At 42.4% G+C, this 24,529-nt stretch overlaps 1 protein-coding gene across 2 annotated transcripts in view; it reads left to right on the top strand.

Annotated features, from left to right (window-relative positions):
* Window positions 1-24,529, top strand: part of FAM135B (family with sequence similarity 135, member B) — a 299,141-nt gene that overhangs the window by 96,642 nt on the left and 177,970 nt on the right. For both annotated transcript variants that reach the window (XM_012001609.1, XM_012001610.1), the window contains exon 3: window positions 12,820-12,899. In XM_012001609.1, coding sequence (XP_011856999.1) covers window positions 12,820-12,899 — 80 coding nt within the window. The remainder of the gene's footprint in view (window positions 1-12,819; window positions 12,900-24,529) is intronic.

Genomic DNA, 24,529 nt, shown 5'->3' with positions numbered 1-24,529 from the left:
GAATTCCTCAATTTCTTAAAAGAAATTGAAGAATAAATGCTATCTAATACTATATAGATCTCCTACCTGACTTAGGAGTCATGTGACTGCAGGAATTCGAAAAACCTTACTTCCTTACCCGTATATGACAATGTACAATTCATAGAATTTTCATGAGAATTAAATGTGATCTCTGGTAGTGTGGATGCCACATAGTGCTAGACAAAAAGGATCGAAACATGACAGAAAATGCAATTAGTTTATAGTTGGCTGGGACACGGGGATTCGCAATTTCTGCTTTTGACCACTTACTACCCTCAAGTTTCCTGGACAGATATGAGCACAGAGAATTGAGAAAGAAGTGTTTTCCTGTCATCTGTGGCTTTGGCCCCAAGCCCTGTTGGAGAATGCCAACGAGTTAGGTTCAGCCACATGAAGACAGCCCTTGTCTTCCATTAAATAACCTTGAATTACGGTATATAAAAAATATCTGCTTTATGTCTACACGAAAGTCCAACCTAGATTCTTAGATTTTAATGGCTCTTATGCAAGGCAAAGCAGAGTTTTCCATTTTCAGGAAAAAAAAGCAGTGAGAGAAGTCAGGCTGTCTGTGTCAATTCTTCTGAATTTTCACCTACACAAAGTATGGCCCAGGAGAGTCCTGCAATCAGATCCCACAGTAAGAGGTGTATTTGGCTTCAAATAATCAAGCGTATAACTTACGCTGGCTTAACTAGCACAAGATACCACAAGAAACACAGAAGTAGACAGCACAACCATGTCACCAGGGACAGTAAGGACTTAGACTTCTCTTTCTGCTCTTCCGTGCATAGCAAAAGGCTTTTTAATACTCATAGCTGGAGAAAGGCTGCCTTTACAACCACAATTATATTTTTGGATATATTAACAAATTAAGAGAAGAGACAAACAGCCCAAGGGTCATGAAACAGGTTTCTCCTTTAAAAGCTTTCATGTCTGCTTTACCTGCCAATGTGCACTTTTATTTCATTAGCCAAGTGGGGGTCATGAGGTTTCTCCTAGCTGCAAGGGAGTCAGCAAAGGGTGGATATTTTCAGGTAGGTATAGTAATTCCCCTGAGAAAACCTGGCTTTGCTTTGTAAGGAAAGAGGAGTTTATGGATAGTCAGCCAGCAATTCACAGCCTGAGCCACATAGAACCTTCCGGGTCAGCAAGGAGAATGCGGGTAGAGAAATGCAGAGGATCATCACAGTAAACAATGGTGGAATCTGAATGAGTTATTATATTGTGACTATATCAAAGTATCCAGATGAGTTCTGCTGAAATATTAGAGTGGACTTTCCTTGGAAAAGTATTTCGATAATTGCCATTGAAGCCAATAAAATGCAACAGAATGGTTCATAGTCCTACAGTGGTGAGTACATACTGTCAACCTGTTAGTGTGTACTGTATAGTAAAAATATATTAGTCATTTCATTAGTTTTTTGTTTCTTATCTTTTGGAACACCAAGGCCTCTTTTATTGGCAGGACTTTGCAGACCTTCCTGCCAGGGCAGAGTTTCACCTCTGCATCACAGTGTCTTCCACTGTCAGGTGGGGGCCAGCTATGTGAGGCTGGGATTCCAGATGGTGCCAGGTGTCCTGCTGGCAAAGAGACTGGGAAGAGTAGTGTGACAGCTCATTAGGTGAGGTCTAGGCAAATGGCAGTTCTTTATAAAGATGGAGGTAGGGCAGGTTATGTTTATTATACCTGGCCATACGAGAAAATATTTCACCTCTCTAGTTATTTATAAATCCTCATGCAGTTTCCCCATAGCTGACTATCATTAGATTGTGGAGCATTAGCTTTTTTAAAGGAGAGAAATCCGCTGACTGCATTATTGCTGATTCTGTCATGGTGTCCTACTGTTAGGACAAGACCGAGGACAGGATTGCCAGTATTTAATCAGGCTTTTCAGAACTCACTGGAAAAAACCCTACAGTATCAAGCAATCTGGAGTTAGCTTTGACTCTAAATTGACTCAGCCTTTTGGGGAACAACATAGCACAGGAGAGGGTCTCCTCCCCTAGCCAGACCAGAGGAAGCTTAGCTCATGTCCTGAATCCTCTGCCAGCTTGCCCTTAAGTAGGCACCACGCTTGTCAGGTGTGGGCAGAGGAGCTGTTTTGAGTTTCCACTAACGCTGCTGATAGAAATGTGTACATGCTTTATGGGAAGTTGTGATCATGGCTACCATTTACAGAGTCCCTGCCATATACAATGTTTTAACTGTCCTTTAAAAACAAAGTTCCCCTGCACGTTCATATTACAATGTATGCTTTAAATATAAGGGAACTGAGCCTCTGCAAGTTTTGAATCCTTGGGAATTTGAATCCATGTCTGCCTGTCTCCAGTGGTTCCCTCCTGAGGCTCATGTAGACAAGACCGGTTGTGAGAGAGTCATGCTCACACTTTCCAATGACCTTTGTTGGCAGTCACAGCATGTGCGATTCTCTTGTAATTCCTGAGGTGCAAGCAAGGACACTTCACTCCTCTTCACAGGGACCTCGACACCTGGGTGAACAGACAGACAGAGGGGAGTCATTCCATTATCATGTGACAAGTGTGATGCTGGGGGCCTAAGGTGCCTTCATAAAGCCATCTTCATCATCATCATTTTTATTATACCTATTATTAAAAAGCACTCATTTAGACTCAATACTTGCCAGGCATGATATGCACTTTGCATATTACAAATCATTTAATCCTCGTAATGGCACTATGAGGAACATTACTGTCATTACCATCCCCATTTATACATGAGGACCTTGAGCACAGGGACACTGTGAGAGTGATTTATTCAAGGTCACACAGTCAGAAACGGGCAGATTTTCAGAGCTTACCCTCTTAATCAAAATGTTATATTGCTTCACAAGACTCAAAGATAATTTTCGCCCAGCCATGTGGGCACATCCATATCATAGCCGACCATTTACATCTTGAGTGCACTGTTTGGTGTAATCATATACTGTATCCCGCAGGCATCCCTGAAACGTGACCCACCAAAAGCATCTTGCCTTCTCCCAGCTTCATCCCAACTGTGATGCTGGAGGGTAGACTGGGATCATGGAGGTGGGAGGCTGTGTCTCACACATGTCTTAGGGAATAGCAATGAAGACATTGTACCTTTAATGGAATATGGGGTTGAGCATCATGCTGTGCTTGCCATGGATGCTCCCATTCCTGCCTCACAATAAGTCTGCAAGGCTGGCACCAGCATGGCTTTCCTCGCCCAGGAGGAAAGAGAGGCTCAGGGAGGGAAAGTTACTAGCTTTAAGTTTTCCAACCTGGCTTTGGGAACCTAGGTGTTCAGACTCCAGAGTATCGGTGTTTGATTTTTCATGATAATGATGTGTATTTTAGGTCATGTCAGATGCCCCTGAGTCAGAGCAGTTGTTTCGTGCTATACTGATCTGAAAAATGATTTCGACAAAATGTCACAGATTTCTGTATTCCCATTATAGAATATTACCCCTCATTTTACAAAAATTGCATGTGGATTCTTTATCACGCACAGAATTGTGTATTAGGATTGGATTGTAGAAAACCATTGTTTGGGGGAATCTTTGTTTTTAGAATTTTCACTTATTCATTCCTTCACCTGGCATTTATTGAATGCGAACCATGTCAGCCTCTGTTAGTTTCTGGGGATACAGAGATGAATGGGGCCTGGCTGGTCTCCTTCAGTGGCTGGTGGTAATGGATATTTCTCTAATCAACTGAGAACAGATGTTCATTAGGTGCTTTTCTCTGTTTGGCACAGCTGTGAGACCTCTAAGGAATACAAAAGAAGTAAATAGTAGCATTCCTATTCTCAAGGTGCTTTTGAGAAAACAGAATGAAATACATGAAACGAGAGGTGTTACTAGAAAATTAGTAATCAGAGCGAGAATCCACTTAGGCTCCTGTAAAAACAGTGATGAGGAAATTGAGGTGAGCTTATAACGTTAAAGCACCTGGCTTTGCCTTCCCTAAAATAAGCTGGGTGCTAGCCAAATGGCCCTGCATTTTAATCCCTAAACTATTCATTGCCTAGCTATGTGACTGTGGACAAATCGCCTAACTTCTCTGAGTCACAAAGTGTGTGTTGTTGACATGAGAATATTTATTCTCCTCTATTGGTTTTGTCATGAGGAGGAAGTTTGAAAACCTGTATTCATTAGTTTACAGTTACTGCTGTGACATAGTGCCATAACCTAAGTGGCTTAAAACAACATAACATTATTATCTTAGAATTCCGCAGGTTAGAATTCTGAAATGTGGGCTAAAGTCAGTATTCTTGCATGATTGTATTACTGCATGGAGGCTCTAGAGTCTGTTTCTTTATCTTTTCCAGTTTATAGAGGCTGCCTGCATCCCTTGGCTGGTGATCAGCGATGGCTGGTCAAGTCTTTCTCACATTGCACTACTCTGTCCCTCTCTCTCTGTCTCTTGCCTCCTTCTTTCTCTTATAAGGAAAAGACTCTTGTGTTGCATTGAGTATACCCATGAAGTTTAGAATAATATCCAGATTTCAAGGCCAGCTGATTAACAGCCTTAATTTCATCTGCAACCTTAATTCTCTTTTGCCCAACATATTTACAGGTTCTGAAAATTAGGAGGTATATGTCAGGGGTTGGGGCGTATTATTATGCTTACCACATTATCCAAAGAGCATAGTTTAGTGCCAGTCATACAGATGGAAATCAATAAAGGGTGACTATTTTTGTTACTGTTTCCCAGAAGGAGTCCTGTGCAAATCTAGGCTACTGAAACACATCAGCATACTGTCTGAAGTTTTCCACCTCCTAGCTTCTTTCCCCATTCTGAGGAAACTCATGGCCCATCTTCTTTTGCCATTTGATCATTCTGCAGCAATTTAAGTGAACTGCTCCCTTCTTTATGATAACTTCTTTGACCCCAGGTGGAAGGAGATGGCTCTAAGATGGTTAAAAGATACTTGGAGGCCGGGTGTAGTGGCTCACGTCTGTAATCCTAGCACTTTGGGAGGCCAAGACGGGGAGATCACCTGAGGTCAGGAGTTCAAGACCAGTCTGACCAACATGGTGAAACCCCGTCTCTACTAAAAATACAAAAATTAGCCTGGTGTGGTGACACATGCTTGTTATCCCAGTCACTCGGGAGGCTGAAGCAGGAGAATTGCTTGAACCTGGGAGGTGGAGGTTGCAGGAGCCAAGATTGCGCCACTGCACTCCAGCCTGAGTGACAGAGCAATACTCTGTCTCAAACAAAACAAAACCAAAAAACCCCCAAAAAAACCAAAAAAACAAAAAAACCAAAAAACTTGTAGGTTTACTTACTGAGTCTGTGAACTTGCACCAATCTTTATCACTAAATGTAAATTTTCCCATCTTTAAGAGAGAAATCATGGTAAGTACATTAAAGACATCCTATGGGGATCAAACAGTATCATGCATGTCATACATGAGTATGTGGTTTATGGATTTATGACCTGATAGAAATTTCCCATGAGATAAAAGGGAATTACTAAAGCAGTTTTAGCATTCTGTTTAATCGGGACAGAGCCTGAATGGGTCAACCTAATTGAAACATAAACGTTCACCCTATTCCTATAAAGCATCTGAAGTTCAACATAATTAACTTATTGAAGTAAGATTCAGTAGCATCAAGTGCTTTTAAGAAACAATTCGAGAGCACTTTGGAATCATCTATAAAAGGGACTTAGCTGTACAACAAAATGTGCCTCCTATGAGGTGTATCAGGGAAAAGGAAACACCCATCTCTGGAATTGGAATCCTGGTTGCCCTCTGCTAGCTCTGTGGCTTTGGATAACTGGTTAGATCTTTCCAATGGCTTAATGCCTTCCTTGGTTTACCCTTGAGCTGCTGCTTGCTTTCACAAAGGATTCATGGGGGATCAACCAAGATTGCATACATGGAAGTTGCTAGTACAGGTCCTGCCACAGAAATGCTCAATAAATCTTGAGCATAGCTGTAACCACTGCAAGTGCAGTGGGATGGGAGAGGGATGCATAGCCCCTGGCAATGACTGACACATCGTATTAATATGTTCAGAGAAGGCGCCGTTACAATGTGACAGTTGGTGGCCGTGCTGATGGGATTTGTGTCCCTTTCCTTCTTCATGAAATTACTGAAATACATAGATCTTTTATTAAAGAAACACTAAAAGTAACATCTTGCATTTGTGTCAGTCAGGGTTTGCCAATTATTGGCCCTTGAGGATTGAGCCTGCAAATGTGTTTTATCTTGTTGACACAGTGCTTTATTGCTAACGTGGCCATGGCTACCGCTGCTAATTGTTTTTGCTGTTGCTGATGTTGCTGTTGTCATTGCCATTGATTTGTGAACCAATATTTAGCATTTTAAAGATGTTTTATTACAAAATTAAATTTCTGTCTTCCCCTGAAAAACTGAAAGATCTCCCAACATGCAGTCAACATTTCTGCAGGTTCGTAATAAGCCACTGCTAAGTAGCAGCTGCTCCTGTGGCAAAGGCGGCCACCGCTGCCCTCACACAGAGGCAAGTGTCATGATCATTTGTAAATGTGCTTCCACTGGGATTTTCTAATGGTAGTTGATTATTTTTGGACCCGTATATCCATCAAAAGCAGAAAATAAAAAGATAGATTAGGTGGAACCCAAGGTTTTCTTACAATTTCATTTTTGTAGTTTGCCTGGCCCCTGCAGGCATTTGTGTTTTCTTCAGTTGGTATGGAGCCTCATCCTTTCCAATAGATCCATCACTGTGATTTTCCTGTTGAACAGGACAGATGCCTTTTATGTTTTTCAGTTAAATGTTTTATTTTGAATTAGTTGTAGCATCACATGCAGTTTTAAGAAGTAGTACAGAGACATCTCATATAATGTTTATCTAGTTTCCTTAATGGTAGTATCTTGTAATGCTGTGGTGCAATTTCACAGTCAGGATATTGATACGGACAGTCAGGGTACAAATTGTTTTCATCACTACATGGATCTCACATTTTATGTTGCTCCTTGATAGTCACACCCACTCGTCTCCCACTCCCATCTTCTCTCCAACCCCTGGAGCCACTAATCTGTATTCTATTTTTATAATTTTGCAACTTTAAACATGCCATATAAATGGAAATATACACCTTTTTCAAATTAGCTTCTTTTGCTGAGCATAACTGTCTGGAGCTCCATCCAGACTGTCTGTGGATGAATTGTTCATTCTTATTTATTGCGGAGTAGTTTCCACAGTTTATTCATTTACTAAAGGACATCTGGGTTGTTTCAGTTTTTAGTATTGTGGATAAAGCTTCTCTCAACATTTTGAACAAGTTCTTACATAAATAAGTTTTCATTTCTCTAAGAGAAATGCCTAGGAGGGCAGTTGTTGGGTTGTTTGACAGTTGTATGTTTAATTTTTAAAGAAGCTAGCTAACATTTTCCAGAGTGGCTGTTCCATTTTACATTTCCAGCAGCAATGTGTGAGTGATCCACTTTGCCTGCATAATTGCCAGTATCTGGTGTTGTCAATGTTTTTTATTTTAGTCATTTTGATGAGTGCGTTGTAGCATCTAATTGCGGTTTTAATTAGTATTTTGTCTGATGATGTTGAATATCTTTTTTAAACATTTATTTTATCGTATATATTTGAAGTATACAACATGATGTTTTGATAAAAAATATGCAGTGAAATGATCATTACATGTGAGCAAAGTACCACATCTACTGTCTTCCAAAGTGGCCTTCTTTTTTTATTTTAAACTTTTCCATAGTAAGTACATCTAAAATCTGTTCTCTTAGCAAATTTTCAGTATATAATACAATATTATTAACTATAATCCTCTGGCTGTACATTAGATCTCTAAACTTATTTATACTATAGAACTGCAAGTTTATACTCTTTGACCTACGTTTCCCCATTTCTTCTTTCCCCTCTCCATTCTTGGTAACTATCATCCTAGTCTCTCTTTCTATGTGTTTGACTTCCTTTTTTTTAAAAAAGTTCTACGTGTAAGTGAGATCTTGTATATATATTTTTTCTGTATCTGGCTTATTTCATTTAAGCATAATGTTCTTCAATTTCATCCATGTTATTGAAAATGGCAGTAGCTTCTTTTTTTTGAGGCTGAATAACATTCTATTGTTTGTGTGTGTGTGTGTGTGTGTGTGTGTACATTGATATGTATTCCACAGTTTATCCACTGATTCATTGCTGGGCGCTTAGATTTTTTCTGTATCCGGGCTATTGTGACTAATGCCGCAATGAAGGTGGAGGTGCAGATCTCTCCACGAGGTGCTGACTTTGATGTCTTATTGGTGTACACAAGCAGAGGGGTTTCTGGGTCATATGGAAGTTTTATTTTTAGTTTTTTGAGGAACCTCCATGTTATTTTTCATAATGGCTGTACCAATTTACATTCCCACCAGAAAAGAATACAAGGGTTTTCTTTTCTCCACATTCTCACCAACACTGGTTATTTCTTGTCTTTTTCATGATAACTATCCTGAAATATATGAGGTGATATGTTGTGGTTTTCATTTGTGTTTCCCTGATGATTAGTAACATTGAGTACTTTTTCACAAATGTGTTGGTAATTTCAATGTTTTCTTTGGAAAAATGTGTATTCAGGTCCTTTGTCCTTTAAATTGGATTATTATTATTATTATTATTATTACTGCTATTGAGTTGCATGATTTTCTTACACATTTTGAACACTAATCCCTTATCAGACATACTGTTTGCAAATATTTTCATTCTTTTGTAAGTGGCCATTTTACTTTGTTCATTTTTCTTGTTTCTCAAGATTGTATTATAGCTGTTTAACATCTTTTGTGGTTCCATACATATTTTAGAACTATTTTCTCTATTTGTATAAAAAATGCCCTTGGGATTTTTTTTCTTTTTTTTTTTTTTTGAGGTAAGGTCTCCACCTGACACCCAGGCTGGAGTTCAGTGTTGTGATTTCAGCCCACCTCCTCTTCAACCTCCTGTGCTCAAGTGATTTTCCCTACCTCAACCCTTCCAGTAACTGAGACTACAGACTACAGGTATATGCCACCACACCCGGCTAATTTATTTATTTATTTTCTGTAGGGATGGGGTCTCCATATATTGCCTAGGCCGAGCTCAAGCAATCCTCCAGCCTTGGCCTCCGAAAGGGCTGGGATTAGAGGCATGAGCCACCACACCTGACCTGGCATTTTAATAGAGACTGCACTGATACTCTGTTTTGCTTCGGGTGTATGAACATTTGAACATCTTTTCATGAGCTTATTTGCCCTCTGTGTGTTCCCTTTGGTGAAATTTTTCTTGTGTTTGACCACTTTTTAATTGGTGTGTTTGTTTTTACTACTCAGTTCCAAGAGTCCTTTATATATCCTAGGCAATAGTCCTTTGTCAGATAGTCAATTCTCAATAGTTACAGTAGTATGTTCTGTAAAGTCACCATGAATACTGAATTAGCAAATGCTGAACCACTGTTCCTGGGGGAAATACAGGGTTAGGTTCCTGTGAGCCTCTGGTCACATTTCTGCCAGACTTACCAATACATAATCTTGTTTTATGTGTTTCTGTTTAAAGATACCTCACAGTTAATATGTACTGTTGATTGATTACCATTGATCTCAGTCAGCAGCACTAGAACTCATAGCTGAGTGAAGCTCATCTAATAACACACATCCTTTCTCCATGGGGCACATCACAGCATTCCTGCCCTTAGGAACACTAGACAGCCCTTTAGTACTATGCCTGGGGTCTATCTCAAACAGTGGAATCACCAACAAAAAGCACAGAGTAGAAAAATATGTGGGACTAAATAAATTGCAAAAGGGATCCTTGTTTGTAGTATTGCTTAACCTCAGTTGGGCACCTGAGTGTCAGAAGATTCAAACTTTTTACCACTGTGTTCGTGTCTGTGAATGACCACAAAGGTGCTGTGAGTGTTGCATTTGGGGCTAAAACATATTTTATCAAGTAAACAAATTCCCAAATACAGAATACACAGATATTGAGGGCCACTGCATGTGATTTGCAACTATTTTTTCCCACATTGTAGCTTGTATCTTAACAGGGTCTTTCATAGCACAAAACTGTTTAGTTTTAATGAATTAAAATTTATCTGCGGGGTTCAGTGGCTCATGCCTGTAATCCCAGCACTTTGGGGGGCCGAGGTGGGAGAATCACTTGAGACCAGGAGTTTGATGCCAGCCTGGGTAACATAGCAAGACCTCATCTCTCAAAATAAACAAGCAAACAAACAAACAAAATATATGTTTTTCTTTTATGATTCATGTTTTCTGTACCAAGTCTAAAAACTCTTTGCTTAATTCTATATTTAGAATATGTTTTAGGCCAGATGTGGTGGCTCACACCTGTAATTCCAGCACTTTGGAAGGCCAAGGCAGGTGAATTGCCTGAGGTCAGGAGTTCGAGACCAGCCTGGCCAACATGGTGAAACCCCGTCTCTACTAAAAATAAAAAAATTAGCTGGGCATGGTGGTGGGTACCTGTGATCCCAGCTACTTGGGAGGCTGAGGCAGGAGAATCACTTGAACCGGGGAGGTGGAGGTTGCAGTGAGTCGAGATCGCACCATTGCACTCCAGCCTGGGCAACAAAGTGAGACTCTGCCTCAAAGAAAGAAAAAAGGAATAATTTTAAAACTTTTCTCTGTTTCCTAATAGTTTTATAGTTTCATATTTTTCATTTACATCCACAATCTACGTTATTAATAGTTTCTTTATAAGATATGAAATTAAAGTTGAGGTTTGTGTGTTTGGTTGTGGCTGTTATCTTGTCTATGGATAGCCAATTGCTTCAGGACAACTTATTTTAAAAGGTGATCTCTGCTCCATTGAATTGCTTTTGCACCTTTGTGAAAAATCACATGGGCATACGTATGCCCTCATTACTGCGGGGTGCTGGGTGGAGGTCCAGGCTCCCCACATGGTCTCCACTTAAACTGAACAGGTGGGTTTCTCTTCACCGTCTGTTAGGGATGGAAGCCTGGCTCCCTGCTGAAGTCCTTCTCTTGGCAGGTTGGGTGGGGATGCAGTGTTTTCATGCAGTCTGGGGATGGCGGGTGTCTAGACTTCCCACTTTGCCTTTGCTGGTGTGGGTGGAGATGGGCCCACAGTATTTTCTGTTTTTTGGCTGGAGTAGACAGCTGTTGCCTAAAAGTTTTCTGTCTTGCTAGGCTGTTCTCTTCCTGGTCCTTTGGCTGGAGGGAGAGGGCTTTCTTTGGATAATTTTCTTGTTCGTGGCTATTAGCTTTCCTGGCTTCTTGGCTTCTCCAGTATCCAGTCTGGATATATGAGGCAACAGAAAATGCAGAAGCCTCACCAGCATGTCTCTCCTTGGGTCCTGAGGTCCCCAACCTGTCTGCTTTCTTCTCCACCTTGAAGAATCTGCATTTGCTTGTTTTCTATATACTGTTAGAGTTTTTGTTGTGCTTAGTACGAAAAATAGGGTAAAGGATGTCTCTCAACTTCACCTTTCTGGAAACAGAAGTCATGGCAGGTACTTTTTAAAAATATTCATTTTGGCTGGGCGTGGTGGCTCACGCCTGTAATCCCAGCACTTTGGGAGGCTGAGGCAGGCGGATCATGAGGTTAGGAGTTCAAGACCAGCCTGACCAACATGGTGAAACCCATCTCTACTAAAAATACAAAAATTAGCCAGGCATGGTGGTGCACGCCTGTAGTCCCAGCTACATGGGAGGCTGAGGCAGAAGAATTGCTTGAACCCAGGAGGTGGATGTTGTAGTAAGCTGAGATAGTACTACTGTATACCTGCCTGGGCTACACAGCAAGACGCCATCTCAATATATATATATATTCATTTTACAGATACAGAAACAAGTTCAGAGAAGTTATGTGATGTACTTAAAGTCATGCAGCTGGAAATGTGTCACTCATGCTGCAGCTATGAATTCAGTGCTAGTGCCCTTTTCTCTTCATTTTTGCTCATCATTTATACATTAAAAACAAGCAGGAGACTGCCAACAGAAACATTCTATGAGTGTATGTGCAGTGCAAGGACGTCAATAGCAGGGTACTTGCCTAGCCATGAGCTCAATGAGCCATGGGAGACTGATGTGTTCATGGTCCATTTTCCTTATATTTCGCTTTGGTTTATTCACATTTCAGTTCACAATGGGTTTCAAATCAGTAAAAGAAGAGAACAGTGATGATGCCAGGAATGTCCTCAAGTGCTTACAAGCAAAAAGTCATTAATTGCAAAGCACAGAACTTCAAAAGATGCTTCTGTACTTGGGGCGAAAGAGGGCACATTAGAGAGTTAACGGATAGCAGGAGAAGCTGCACATTGTCCTGAAATGGTGGAATTTGAAAATGGGAATGCTATGTTAAAATTAAGGAAGATGAAATACACAGGGAAAAGTGCATTTGGCAACACCCCCAAGAAGAATAACTCAGCGGCTGTGTTACTAAAAGAAGTGGTTTTTGTGTTGCAACATGATAGAAACTCAGTTTATAGATGGATTATCCACCGTGCATAAATAGCCTACTTTCCTATAACAATAACCTTTCTTGACTACGTAAAACCCACACCCCTTAATGAAACTGTGTCACATGACCCATCTCTTTCTTTTCTCTATTCCAATCACCTCCAACCTTGTTCAGTCTCGTGTGATCTAAAGTGAACTTAACTTCCTGTCTCCAACGCTGCCCCGTTGCTTCCCTCTCCAGCTCTGCTGATAAAATGCATTTCTCTTTGATGCCAGATGATTGTGCATGCTGCCAAGAAACTTCCCTGATTTCCTGTGGCTTTCAGGATTCGTTCTAGGTATTTTTAGAAGTCAACGTTAAGAAGCCTGATCTTCAGCATCCTCTCCTCTTCTCTTTTCTTAGGTATTACCAGATCCGAGTGACTTTGAAGGTGTCCTCAAGGATCCCCCACAGACTGAGTGCCTCCATCGCTGGGCAGACAGGTGAGCAGAAGAATGGCAATGGGGCGCTTGCCCCTAATGGCGAACCTCCCTTTGTCCCTGCTCGCCAGGGCACAGCCGAACGCAAGGCGTGTAGACGCACTCAGCCAATCTGTGGTGAATGTTGGATGAGCAAATTTTGGAAATGGAAACCAACAGTTGGAGGTGTCCATATGTGTACATTGTGGCAAGGGGAACCTGGCTTACGAGAAATATACTTTCCCAGGAACAGCCAGTATTTAGAGATAAACTGGCTGTGGGAGGTTGGTTAAAGTCAAGTCAGGGAGGACGTTGGTGGGAAATGACATCCAGCAAGTGGGTAAAGAGAAGCCTGTTAAAGGGAACCTGGGAATCAACTAGGTACAGAGGACAGAGTGAGTAGGCGGTGTTGCTGGCACTTTCCATACACAGTGAGGGGACAAAGAGCAGTGCTCCCAGCTTGAGGAGAAGGATTGCCAAGGACAACTCGGATCCTGATCTTGAGAAGGCTGGAGTACAAAATTGGTAACCAGGGCTCTGAGCAGGTAGTCTATCACAGAGTGTTGAGTCAGAAAAAGAGAACTTACCATGCCAGAAATAAAGACAGATATAATATTAACTAGTAGAGCTATTAGGAGTTTGCATTAGTAAATTTGGGAGAACTGTATAGACTAGCTAGACCTTAAGAAGAAGGAGAGGCCAGGCACGGTGACTCATACCTGTAATCCCAGTACTTTGGGAGGCCAAGGTGGGCAGATCACCTGAGGTCAGGGGTTTGAGACCAGCCTGGTCAACAAGGTGAAACCCTGCCTATACTAAAAATACAAAAGAATTAGCCAGGCGTGGTGGTGGGTGCCTGTAATCCCAGCTACCCAGGAGGCTGAGGCAGGAGAATCACTTAAACCTGGGAGGCGGAGGTTGCAGTGAGCCGGGATTGTGCCACTGAGCTCCAGCCTGGGTGACAAAGTGGGGCTCCCAAAAAAAAAAAAAAGAAAAGAAAAAGAAAAAGGGAGAAATACTTAAAGGGTAGGGTAGAGGGTAGGAAACATTAAGACAGAGCTGTGCAAATCTGTTTAACATTAATTATAAAGTACAAGTAGCCAAGAATGTTGTAGAAATCCAATCCAGTAAAGCTAAGAGTACTGGTCGTAGCTACACTTGATAAAATTCATTTGGAATTTGCAACATGTTATAGTGAGTGGAATCACATGCAATTGAATATCCACAAGTCAGGAATGTAGATGTGGTGGTCTGCTTAAATTTACCTTAGAAGACGTCTGGAGGGGGACCTGGTTCCTGAGGCCACATGATAGAACATGAGAAGAGATCTGTAGTTTCAGAGCAATAGGATAACTCAAGCCTGTGATCTACAGAAGGAAAGACACTGATGGCCACAGGCTTCCCCCTTGCCTCTGAGTAGAGTAAAACATTAAATAATAGTCAAGTTGCCATATTTCCAAGGTGTTCCTCCTATTTCTCTCCACTCCTCTCTCCTGGGAAGGAATCAGGCATCTGATAAGTAGGCTACCCATCCCCGTAGGTCCAGTGTAGATCCAGAGTGATTTAAGAATCCAGCAGTTCCCTCCTTTCCTATCATCCTGTGCTTCACCCCTTCCCCACCCCACCTTCCAACAGAAGAAGGTCCATGATGTCCACAGAGAGAGCAGGGGATTTGGACCCTGACCCTGCGTGAACCAGTGTCCATATGTGTACATTGGGTAATAACATATCCGTGACCCCAGATATGTTACTAGCAGTTTTAACTTTAGTTTCCTGAAATATGAGGATAAAAATGCATTCTTCATAGATATTGTCTTAGAAATTATAATTAAAAAGGACACTTTATATTTCATAGAGGTTATGAACTAGCACAAGGTAAGTAACCAGTTAGTCCTACCTGTGGTCATATCATCAGGGATTTGAGGAACCCGATCTCAGGGTCAAGGTAAAAGCCTTGGAGAGAGACCTAAAAGTGAAGCAGAAATAACACTGCAGCCGACCTGATGAAAGCCATCCCCAGGCTCCCCGTCAAGGACTCTGCTTCTTCCTTGTGACTGTGGACGACCAGAGCTTGGGTCCTGTCACCGGATGAGCCATCTTTTGGAGCTGGCAGGCCCCAGCTGTGAGGACCAGAGGGCTGCAGGATGCTCAGTGGTTGGCAGAGCCTAGCGAGTAACGGGGGTTGAGAAGGGCTTGAGATAGTGCTGCACAGAGACAAAGAAAATAAAAATGAAAAAACGATTTTCTTTTCTAGTATAGTTTGACAGAAGAATAATTATGATGAAGTTGGTATGCCTTGAGCTTTACAGTAGCACACTGTTTAGAACAGAATACAAACACAGTGGTCAGCAATAATTTACAGTGAGATTGTGCCCCAGGTGTGGGATGTGCAGAATTTGCATTTCTTCTTCAAGGTGAATTTTCCAATTATACTATTTCTGGTTAGAGACCGCTGCATTATGAAGCACTCCAAAACGTCTGACTTTTAACAGTGGCTTATTCTTTTGTAATGTTTTGAGTTAGCCAGCCTAGGCTGGGGACATTTATGTACTACCTTCAGCTGAGATCTCGGCTGAGGATGGAGCAGCCAAGATGCCGTCACTCATCTGTGTCTGACCCCTTGGTTGGACTGGCTGCACCAGAAGAGGGACAGCTGGGCTTCTGTCTCCAGCTGGGTGGTCAGACTTCTTACATGAAAGCTGAGTTCCCCAGAGAGAAAATGAGGAAGATTCCAGGCCACTTAAGGGCTAGATGGAGACTGGCCCAGGGTCGCTTCCTCCACAGTTCATTGGTCAGGGCAGGTGACAAGACCAGCCCCAGGGGAATGGAAATAGACTTTCGCCTTTCATTGGAAGCACCATCTGCATGTACAGTGATGGGAGGAAGCTCTGGCAGTCCTATATCTGGCCAACTATCCAAACATATTTTCCATTACCTATATGCATTTCTGAGGAGAAAAGAGAAAAATGTATCTTTAGGCAACAAAATATAACATATTGGAAGAGAACCAGGAGGAGTGAAAACATTTGGACTTTAATGATGTCTTTGATACTCAGTACTTAAACGATCTTGTTGGAATAAATGATTTCATTTGGCTTTTTAGTTCCATGTATCTCTAAATGGAAATAGAAACAGCTTGCCATATCCAAGGAGGCAGAATTTAGCAGTTATGAGGGCCACAAGCTTGGGCTTTCCAGGTATAATTTCTACTTCTCCCACTTCTAAGCTGCTTGACTTTAGAAAAGTTCTTTAACCAATTTGTTTTTCAGGTTCCTCATCTATAAAACAGGGATGGCAGTTGGTACTTATAGGTTTATGGTAAAGATTGAATGAATTATGCAAATTCATGCATGTAAAATGATTACATACATTACATGGTTTACATATAAATCATGTATGTAAAGTGATTAGACTGTTGCCTGGCACATGGTGAGCTCATAATAACTGTTACTTAGAATAAGTGTTGCTATTAGGTACAAGAGTCACTTTTTATTTAGCAGCCTTCTGACCTGTGCTGTTCATCCAGGGGAACGAGAGGCTGCCTTCCAGCTCTAGAGATGCTCAAAGTCACCTCAGGGAGACAGAAGTGATCAGATGATACAATAGGGGTGGAGAGTGCGGTGACCATCGGACGGACTGTGGGGCCATGCAGGACTGCCTATGCGAGGAGCCAGTGGCTTGACTGAGAAAGGACCTCTCAGATTGGGCTTGAAGAACAAGCAGACGTTGGTTCCACAGACAAAAGTAGGGAAGGTTGATCCAGGCGAGGTAATACAATGACCTGTACAGAGCAAAGGTGTTCACAGGATGAGGGGAGATGTGACTGCTGATAAGAACAGCACCAACATGAGTAGAGAAACAAGCTGTGGTCAGGTTTGGAGCCCATTTGTGCCACACGGAAGAGACTGGTTTTGTTTCAGAGACACAGCCAGGTGAAATGAAAGCACCTTGTCCAGCCCAGTGCTGTTCAAACACGTGGTGCTCTCTCATAAATCGAGGAACAGGATTCTGCATTTTTATTCTCTTTTTAAATATGTCAGTTCTCTAATAGCCTCATTATATGGAAGCATGTTTCCATTATGTAGATGATTTAGGTCCAGATCTTCTTGATATGAAATAAATATTGCATTGACTTGTACAAGCTAGATGTTTATGATTAGATCCTGTGTGTTAAAATATAATAGTAATTCCCCATGTGCACAGCCTGCATGCCATTGCCTTTTCCTTTCAATTCTTTTTTAAGAGGTGATTTGAGGAAGATTTCTCTGGAAAACTGAAGGTTTGCTCTTTTCTGAGTTAGCTGCATATCTTATTCCATAGAACATGACAGGCATGGAGCTCACACCAGTTAGGAACAATCGTTTTATTGGACATGTGAGAAAGATCCTAGCATTTGAGAAGGGACAGGCACACGAATGGTGACAGCAACTGTAATACTGTCAGATGTGCTTGTGGACCTGGGGCCCCTTCTCTGTAGATGTCAGAACATTGGGGGTTTGGCCTTAGTGTTGGGTATGAATATGAAGGACACAGGTCTTTATCATTACCAGAAATAGAAAAGTGCAAATTACAGGTGACTAATGATTCACTGACCAAGATACCCCTTGACTGTTCAAGAACAAAAAAGAAAAAAAAAAATCATTGCAATATCTTCCTGTTGTTCTCCTTGACCTTCAGTGAAAATTAAGAAAATTCATTGAAAATTAGGAAGATTTAATGAAAACTGTTTGATAAAAGAATCTACTTATTAGGGAGGGAGGGCCTGCAGCAGAAAAGACTTGAACTCAGTCATGTTAACATCCCACTCACTCACTTCAGAACTACGTGTGCCAAGGGAAGCCTTTCAACCACTCAGCCTTCAATTTTTTTTTTATTTTTATTTTTATTTTTTACCACAATGGGGATAGTCATACCTTTTGCCTAGGGTTTCAGAGAGGGTTTGAGAGCATGATGGCAAAGCCCCTAGCACAGTGCCTGATACAAAATGGGAAAAATAAAAAGCAGCTATTATTATTAATATTAGTTAATAAAAAGTCTTACCATGCATTCAAGGGAAGTTTGCAGACGGAGTCAGCAGAAGTGTTCCTAAGGCAAAGGTGACAGGGTGATTGGATGTAAGTGAGACAGAGGGCCCTCACAGCATGGGTGTATTAGTCCCTTTTCATGCTAGTGATAAAGACATACCCAAGACTGGGCAATTTACATAACAAAAAGGTTTAATTGGACTTACAGTTCTGCATGGGTGGGGAAGCCTCACAATCACCAGGGAAGGCAAGGAGGAACAAGTCACATCTTACATGGATGGCAGCAGGCAAAGAGAGACAGGGTTTGTATAGGAGAACTCCTCTTTTTAAAACTGTCAGATCTCATGAGACTTATTCACTATCACGAGAACGAATACCATGATTCAGTTACCTCCCACTGGGTCCCTCCCACAACATGTAGGAATTCAAGATGGGATTTGGGTGGGGACATAGCAAAACCACATCAGGTGCCAAGGTTAAACAGGAGGGATGTTGCTGAACATTCAGTGTGAAGGCAAGATGGGAAGATGGACATTGATGGACTTTAGAGAGTGGGATACAGGAATGGCTGGGACAACCAGCTCAGAACCAAGACTGTAACCAGCAGCATTTGCTAATCTCTGTGTTCACAATGGCCTTAAAGAATGATACAGCCTGTGGCCGGGTGTGGTGGCCCACACTTGTAATCCCAGCACTTTGGGAGGCCGAGGCAGGCAGATCACCTGAACTCAGGAGTTTAGGACCAGCCTGGCCAACATGGAAAAACCCCGTCTCTACTAAAAATACAAAAAATTAGCAAGGCGTGGTGACATGCACCTTTAGTCCCGGCTACTCAGGGGACTGAGACAGGAGAATTGCTTGAGCGTGGGAGGCGGAGGTTTCAGTGAGCAGAGATCGTGCCACTGCTCTCCAGCCTGGGTGACAGAGTGAGACTCTGTCTCAAAAAAAAAAAAAGGTGATAGACTGTAATGGGATTTTTGTATTATTGTTGCATTCCTGTGGACCCTTAGCGAGATGAGGTCTAAACATTCAAGGGAGAGCCGAGCCAGGTTGTACAGTCTCATCTGATAGTTTCTTTTTTTTTGAGACGGAATCTTGCTCGGTCTCCCAGCCTGGAGTGTAGTGGTGCGATCTCAGCTCACCGCAACCTCCGCCTTTCGGGTTCAAACAATTCTCCTGCCTCAGCCTCCCGAGTGGCTGGGATTACAGGTGTGCGCCACCATGCCTGGCTAATTTTTGTATTTTTAGTAGAGATTGGGTTTTACCATGTTGGCCAGGCTGGTCTTGCACTCCTGACCTCAAGTGGTCGCCCACCTCAGCCACCCAAAGTGCTAGTATTACAGGCATGAGCCACTGCGCCTGGCCTCATCTAATAGTTTCTAAGAGGAGGCCTGCCAATAGGATGTGGCTTGCCAACAGCTAGTTATGCAAATAGAACAGAACATAGATTTTTCTTAGTAAAAGTGTGATGGGGATTTTCAGAAACTTCATTGTGTGTCTCAGTACTCAAATTGAATGCTACTTTCACTATTCTTTGTAGTAATCATAAGACATATACACACACGAACATACATGCATATGTATACATATATATGCATGTGTGTATATAATTAATTTCAAGTGGTCTGCCTATAAATATAAATGTCTATACATATAAATATATGCATATATATATATGTATGTATGTATAATTGATTTGGTCTATCTTATTTCTAACATACTCACTTATTATACTTGTCAGTCAAGCCTATGACATTTGGATCAAAATTGATATTTATCTGAGTTCAACAAATTTTTCAGATGCCTCCTACAAGCCAGAATGTGTACTATGCCCTGAGAAATACAAAGATGAATGATAATGAATTGAATGTGAGAGTTCAGGTATTCCAGGAGGATAAAACAGACGTAAGACATTTTAAAATGTGATTATGCTTACTTCAAAGGCTTGCTTATGTTTTGCGGGTCTCAGATTTGTTTTTTTCTTTTGAGTTCAGGGTTACAAAGTAATTGGTATGTCCATGTCTGTGTGAACAGATGTTAAATATACTTAGCCTTGGCTCTTTTCTTCCACCAAAATGTTGCTGTTTCATAGATTCTGCAGTCTCTTTCTACCTAGAGATGTTATTTTTTTCCCTTAGGGGGCTGATCAGCTGAATCATACTTGGGAGAGGGGTCTGTTCAAGTCGAGTGAGGCTGCTAAATGATTAGGCACAAAACAGGCATCTGCTAGTCACTGCTCATCAAAGCAAGAGAAAAGATAGCACAGTAAATTGTGGAAATGTATAAAAATTGCCATGATTAGTTTTCGTAATGTTTTGAGAGGTAATTTCCATTTCCATTAAGTAGAAGCATTTAAGAGTTTTACCATGTAGAGGGCGGGGGACAGACATTTATTCTTCAAATGAATCAATCTAATTTCTTTTCAGGGTCCATTAAAGCACCTAAATATCAAATATGTCTGTTTTTCATGGAGAATTCTAAGCAGGTAAAACACTGCAGCTCCCAGGCTCTAAGTACCAGCCTGGGGCCACAGAAGAGCCTACCTGGGGCCAGCAGGGTGGGCGGCAGGGTGGGCTTCCTGATTAAACAAAGCACTTAAAGGGGGCTCTTCCATCTTTTCGGCTTCCAGGCAGGTCACACCAGTCAACTCAGAAAGGACAAGCCCAGGGGCCCTTTCCTTCCACTCCGAGCCAGGGGAGTGGGTGACCACCCCACTTCCTTTGGGCCAAGCCAGCATTGTTGCTCTATCCTTTGTCCTTGAGGTTGTGTCATGATACCTGCTGGCCATCTAGGGCCCTCCTTCAGGAGCTTCCATCAATCTCTGTGCAGTCATGTGCCTTGACTCATCTCAGCTCCTGCTTTTGTAGTTCCTTCAACTTCGAATGCCTTCCCCTTTTTCTTTCTTTCCCGCCTCTCCTCCCAGTGGACTTACAGAAAGAATGCATGCAGCCTTCAACAACCAGGTGGTCTAAGGGCAGTCTCCTGCCCTCAGGAGACTTAATAGTTATGCGACCATTAATAGTTACGCAACTGAACGTCCTTTGCACAAGCTATAGGCATGCAGCACGTAGCCACTTCCACACTCCACCTGCATTTCTGTGCTTTTTCTACCCTATTTTAGTGTGTTTCCAGTCCCCAGAACCTGGGGCTTCCCTGTGGAGGACCACTCCCAGACAACAGGAAGCATTTCGTCCAATAATTAAACTTTCCTGGGAGTTTGAATTCCATCATCCCCCATCCTCACCCCAACCCTTGCTATGAACAAATGGCTACTAACACAGAGTCATGGAAACCCAGCTCCCTTGTCTCAGGATGGAAAGTAAGGCTCACTCCCAAGTTGTCTGACAATCAGGCTGAAGCGCCCTTCTTAGGACCTCTGAAATGTGCCCAGGCCTGTCTTCCTCTCTTTCCCTACCCTGGTTCCCCACTCCCTGTCTGGGTCTTACTGAGGGCATACCCGTCATAAGTTATTTGACAACACATCGTTGTCTGCTGCTTTAGCATCTGTGTCCAGAAGCTGCTAGAAATGGTATAGCAGTTAGGAAGTAGGGTTTGAAGTTGGCCAAACCTGAGTCCACCCAGGTTCTTGTGACCCTGAACCAGTAGCTTCTGTGCCGCTCTTTAGCTCTCTATAAATGGGAATAGCAACGATAGGAATGACCCTGTAGAAATGTTTGAAGGATCAGTGTAGGTAACATATGTGGGTACTTGGTAGATTTCCTGTCCCGTTGGGAGCACACATATGCATAGATTCTCATGCGCAGGCACACGCACCAGGACACCACAACCTTGCACCACCCCCTGCCACATCTGGTGGGAATAATCTCTTAGTCCACCCCACATTTGTTGTGATTTTTTTTTTAATTGGGATTAGCATGGCGGCTACTTCTTTATTTTTTTTATTTTACTTTAAGTTCTGGGATACATGTGCAGAACGTGCAGGTTTGGTATATAGGCATACATGTGCCATGGTGGTTTGCCGCACCTACCAACTCATCGTCAGGTTTTAAGCCCTGCATGCATTAGGTATTTATCCTAATGCTCTCCCTCCCCTTGCCCACCGCCCCCAGAGAGGCCCCGGTGTGTGATGTTCCCCTCCCTCTGTCCATGTGTTCTCATTGTTCAACTCCCACTTATGAGTGAGAACATGCAGTGTTTGGTTTTCTGTTCCTGTGTCAGTTTCCTGAGAATAATGACTTCCAGCTTCATCCATGACCCTGCAAAGGACATGAACTCATTCTTTTTTATGGCTGCATAATATTCCATGGTGTATATGTGCCTCATTTTCTTTATCCAGTCTATCATTGATGGGCATTTGGGTTGGTTTCAAGTCTTTGCTATTGTAAATAGTACTGTGATAAACATACATGTGCATGTGTCTTTATAGTAGAATGATTTATAATCCTTTGAGTATATACCCAGAAATGGGATTGCTGGGTCAAATGGTATTTCTGGTTCTAGATCCTTGAGGAATTGCCACACTGTCTTCCACAATGGTTGAACTAATTTACATTCGTATCAACAGTGTAAAAGTGTTCCTATTTCTCCACATCCTCTCCAGCATCTGTTGTTTCCTAACTTTTTAATAATTGCCATTCTAACTGGCGTGTGTTGTGATTTCTGTTAAGATATTTGCCCAGCATAAAATTCTACTTTTGAAAGTTTGCTGTGTATGAGGCGCTCTTGACAGTGAGCTTGGTGGCTGGCGCTATTCTCATGGGGCCCCAAGACCAGGGTGTGGAACAGAGAGATTGTCTGGCAATCACAACGTGAGTGATGTGGGCTTGGGAGGGTTGGCCCCGGGGGCTCAGGGCTCAGGTGGGCCTCCTTGACAAGGCTGCCCTCTTCTGTGAGGCACACCTGACTTCTGGTGTCCTGATTTCTGGTGCAGGTTATCAAGGCAAATCTTCATCTGCTCAGAAATGAGGAGGGTCCCCCTAGCAGGTCTTTATGACTTCAGCTCACTTGGAGTCAGCAGCCCTGCCCTGCATTCGTTCTCTAGTGGGTAAGGCTCCAGGGTCCCTTGGTTAGCTTAGCTACCTTTTCCTTGCTCAGGCAGTGGCATTAACAGCTGCTGCCTGGGAAACTTCACCCAGTACAATGAGTTTTAAGCAAACAAACCTAGGGATGAGGGATGAGTGGAGGGCCGGAAAGCATGCATCCAGAGATGTAGCTCAAGGCTTCAGAGTGGCTTACCTTGTGGGTAGAAGAAAGGACAACCTCTGTCTCTAGAGTACCACTTACACAGATTCTAGAATCAGAAGCCTGGGCCCGCACTCACACTGGATGACCTCGGACTCCTCACTCACCTCCCTGGAATTCATTTTTCTTCTCTGTAAAATGGGAAGAATAATAATGATGATAATAATAATAATAACAATTCCTTCATGTGGTTTTTGTGAGAATTAAAAATGTCGCACTGAAAAAGGAGTCCGATGTGATGAACCCTCATCAACCTTGGTTATTTTAGTTTTATAACAGAAAGTGGGGGAAGTTGCATGGACTAGAATGTTAGTCCTGATGGAGTTTTACTTGTTCAGAGTTTCTTGAGGGCCTCCTGTGTGCCAGGCACTGGTCCAGAGCTCTCTCTGAACCCTGAGATGCCCAGCTGCGATGTTGTCTTCCACAGCACGGAACTTTTCTTGTACTGAAGGTTTCAAGCGGGGGTCCATCATGATATGAGGCCATGCACAATGAAAAGGGCATTATAAAATTGTGTGCATCTGTTTGGAGTCATCCAGGTCTTTTTAACATAAGAAAGCTTTTCTTATCTTTTGATACTTAGGGATATAAGTTAATCTTTCATGAGGAAGGCGATGCTAAAATGCACACTGCAAGTTGCTGGAACCATGTTGCTTTCTTCAATGCTGGCCGGCTGGTGCCTAGCAGAGGGCCTGGGGCAGAGTAGGCATCTCATGCGTGTTTGTTGAATGAGTGGATAAAAAGCCACATCTGAAGACAGAGCACAGAACAAAGAACAAAAGGAAGTGGAAAGCTGAATTTCATGCGATTAGAAAAAAAAGAAAATTGAGCTCTCGAAGGCTAGGCAAAATAGGCTGTTTTGGAAGAAAGAATATCAGTGGAAAACTATGCCGTTTGGAGTTCTCATAGTCATTAAACTGTTACTGAAAGAAAAAAATATCCTGATTATTTGGAGAAAATAAAGTAACCAAAAGAGGCAAGACAACCGCTTTCTGTTTTGGTCAGAAGGTCTCTGATAGACTAAGACTGAAGTATGATGCCTGACATTTGGGTTATCCCCATGGAAAATATTTAGGATCAGTGTGGGGAGAAGTGTTCTGTACCCCCTCAAACCACAGCATGTGGGTCCACATCCCATAGCCCAGAGTTCCTCAATATGTGGCCCAAGGTCCTGACTCACAGAATCCCATGGGCATTTGCTAAGGTCAGTTTCTTGACCCTGACTCCCAGATGTCCTAAGTCAAGCTTTAAAAGTAAAATGAGGCTGGGCGCAGTGGCTTATGCCTTAATCCCAGCACTTTGGGAGGCTGAGGTGGGCAGATCACGAAGTCAAGAGATCGAGACCATCCTGGACAACATGGTGAAACCCCGCCTCTACTAAAAATGCAAAAAATTAGCTGAGCGTGTTGATGCGTGCCTGTAGTCCCA

The sequence above is a fragment of the Mandrillus leucophaeus genome, unplaced genomic scaffold, assembly GCF_000951045.1.
Source record: "Mandrillus leucophaeus isolate KB7577 unplaced genomic scaffold, Mleu.le_1.0 Scaffold667, whole genome shotgun sequence".
Lineage (NCBI taxonomy): Eukaryota > Metazoa > Chordata > Mammalia > Primates > Cercopithecidae > Mandrillus > Mandrillus leucophaeus.
Note: the sequence above shows the minus strand (reverse complement) of the source record. Positions and strands in the feature narration are given on the sequence as shown.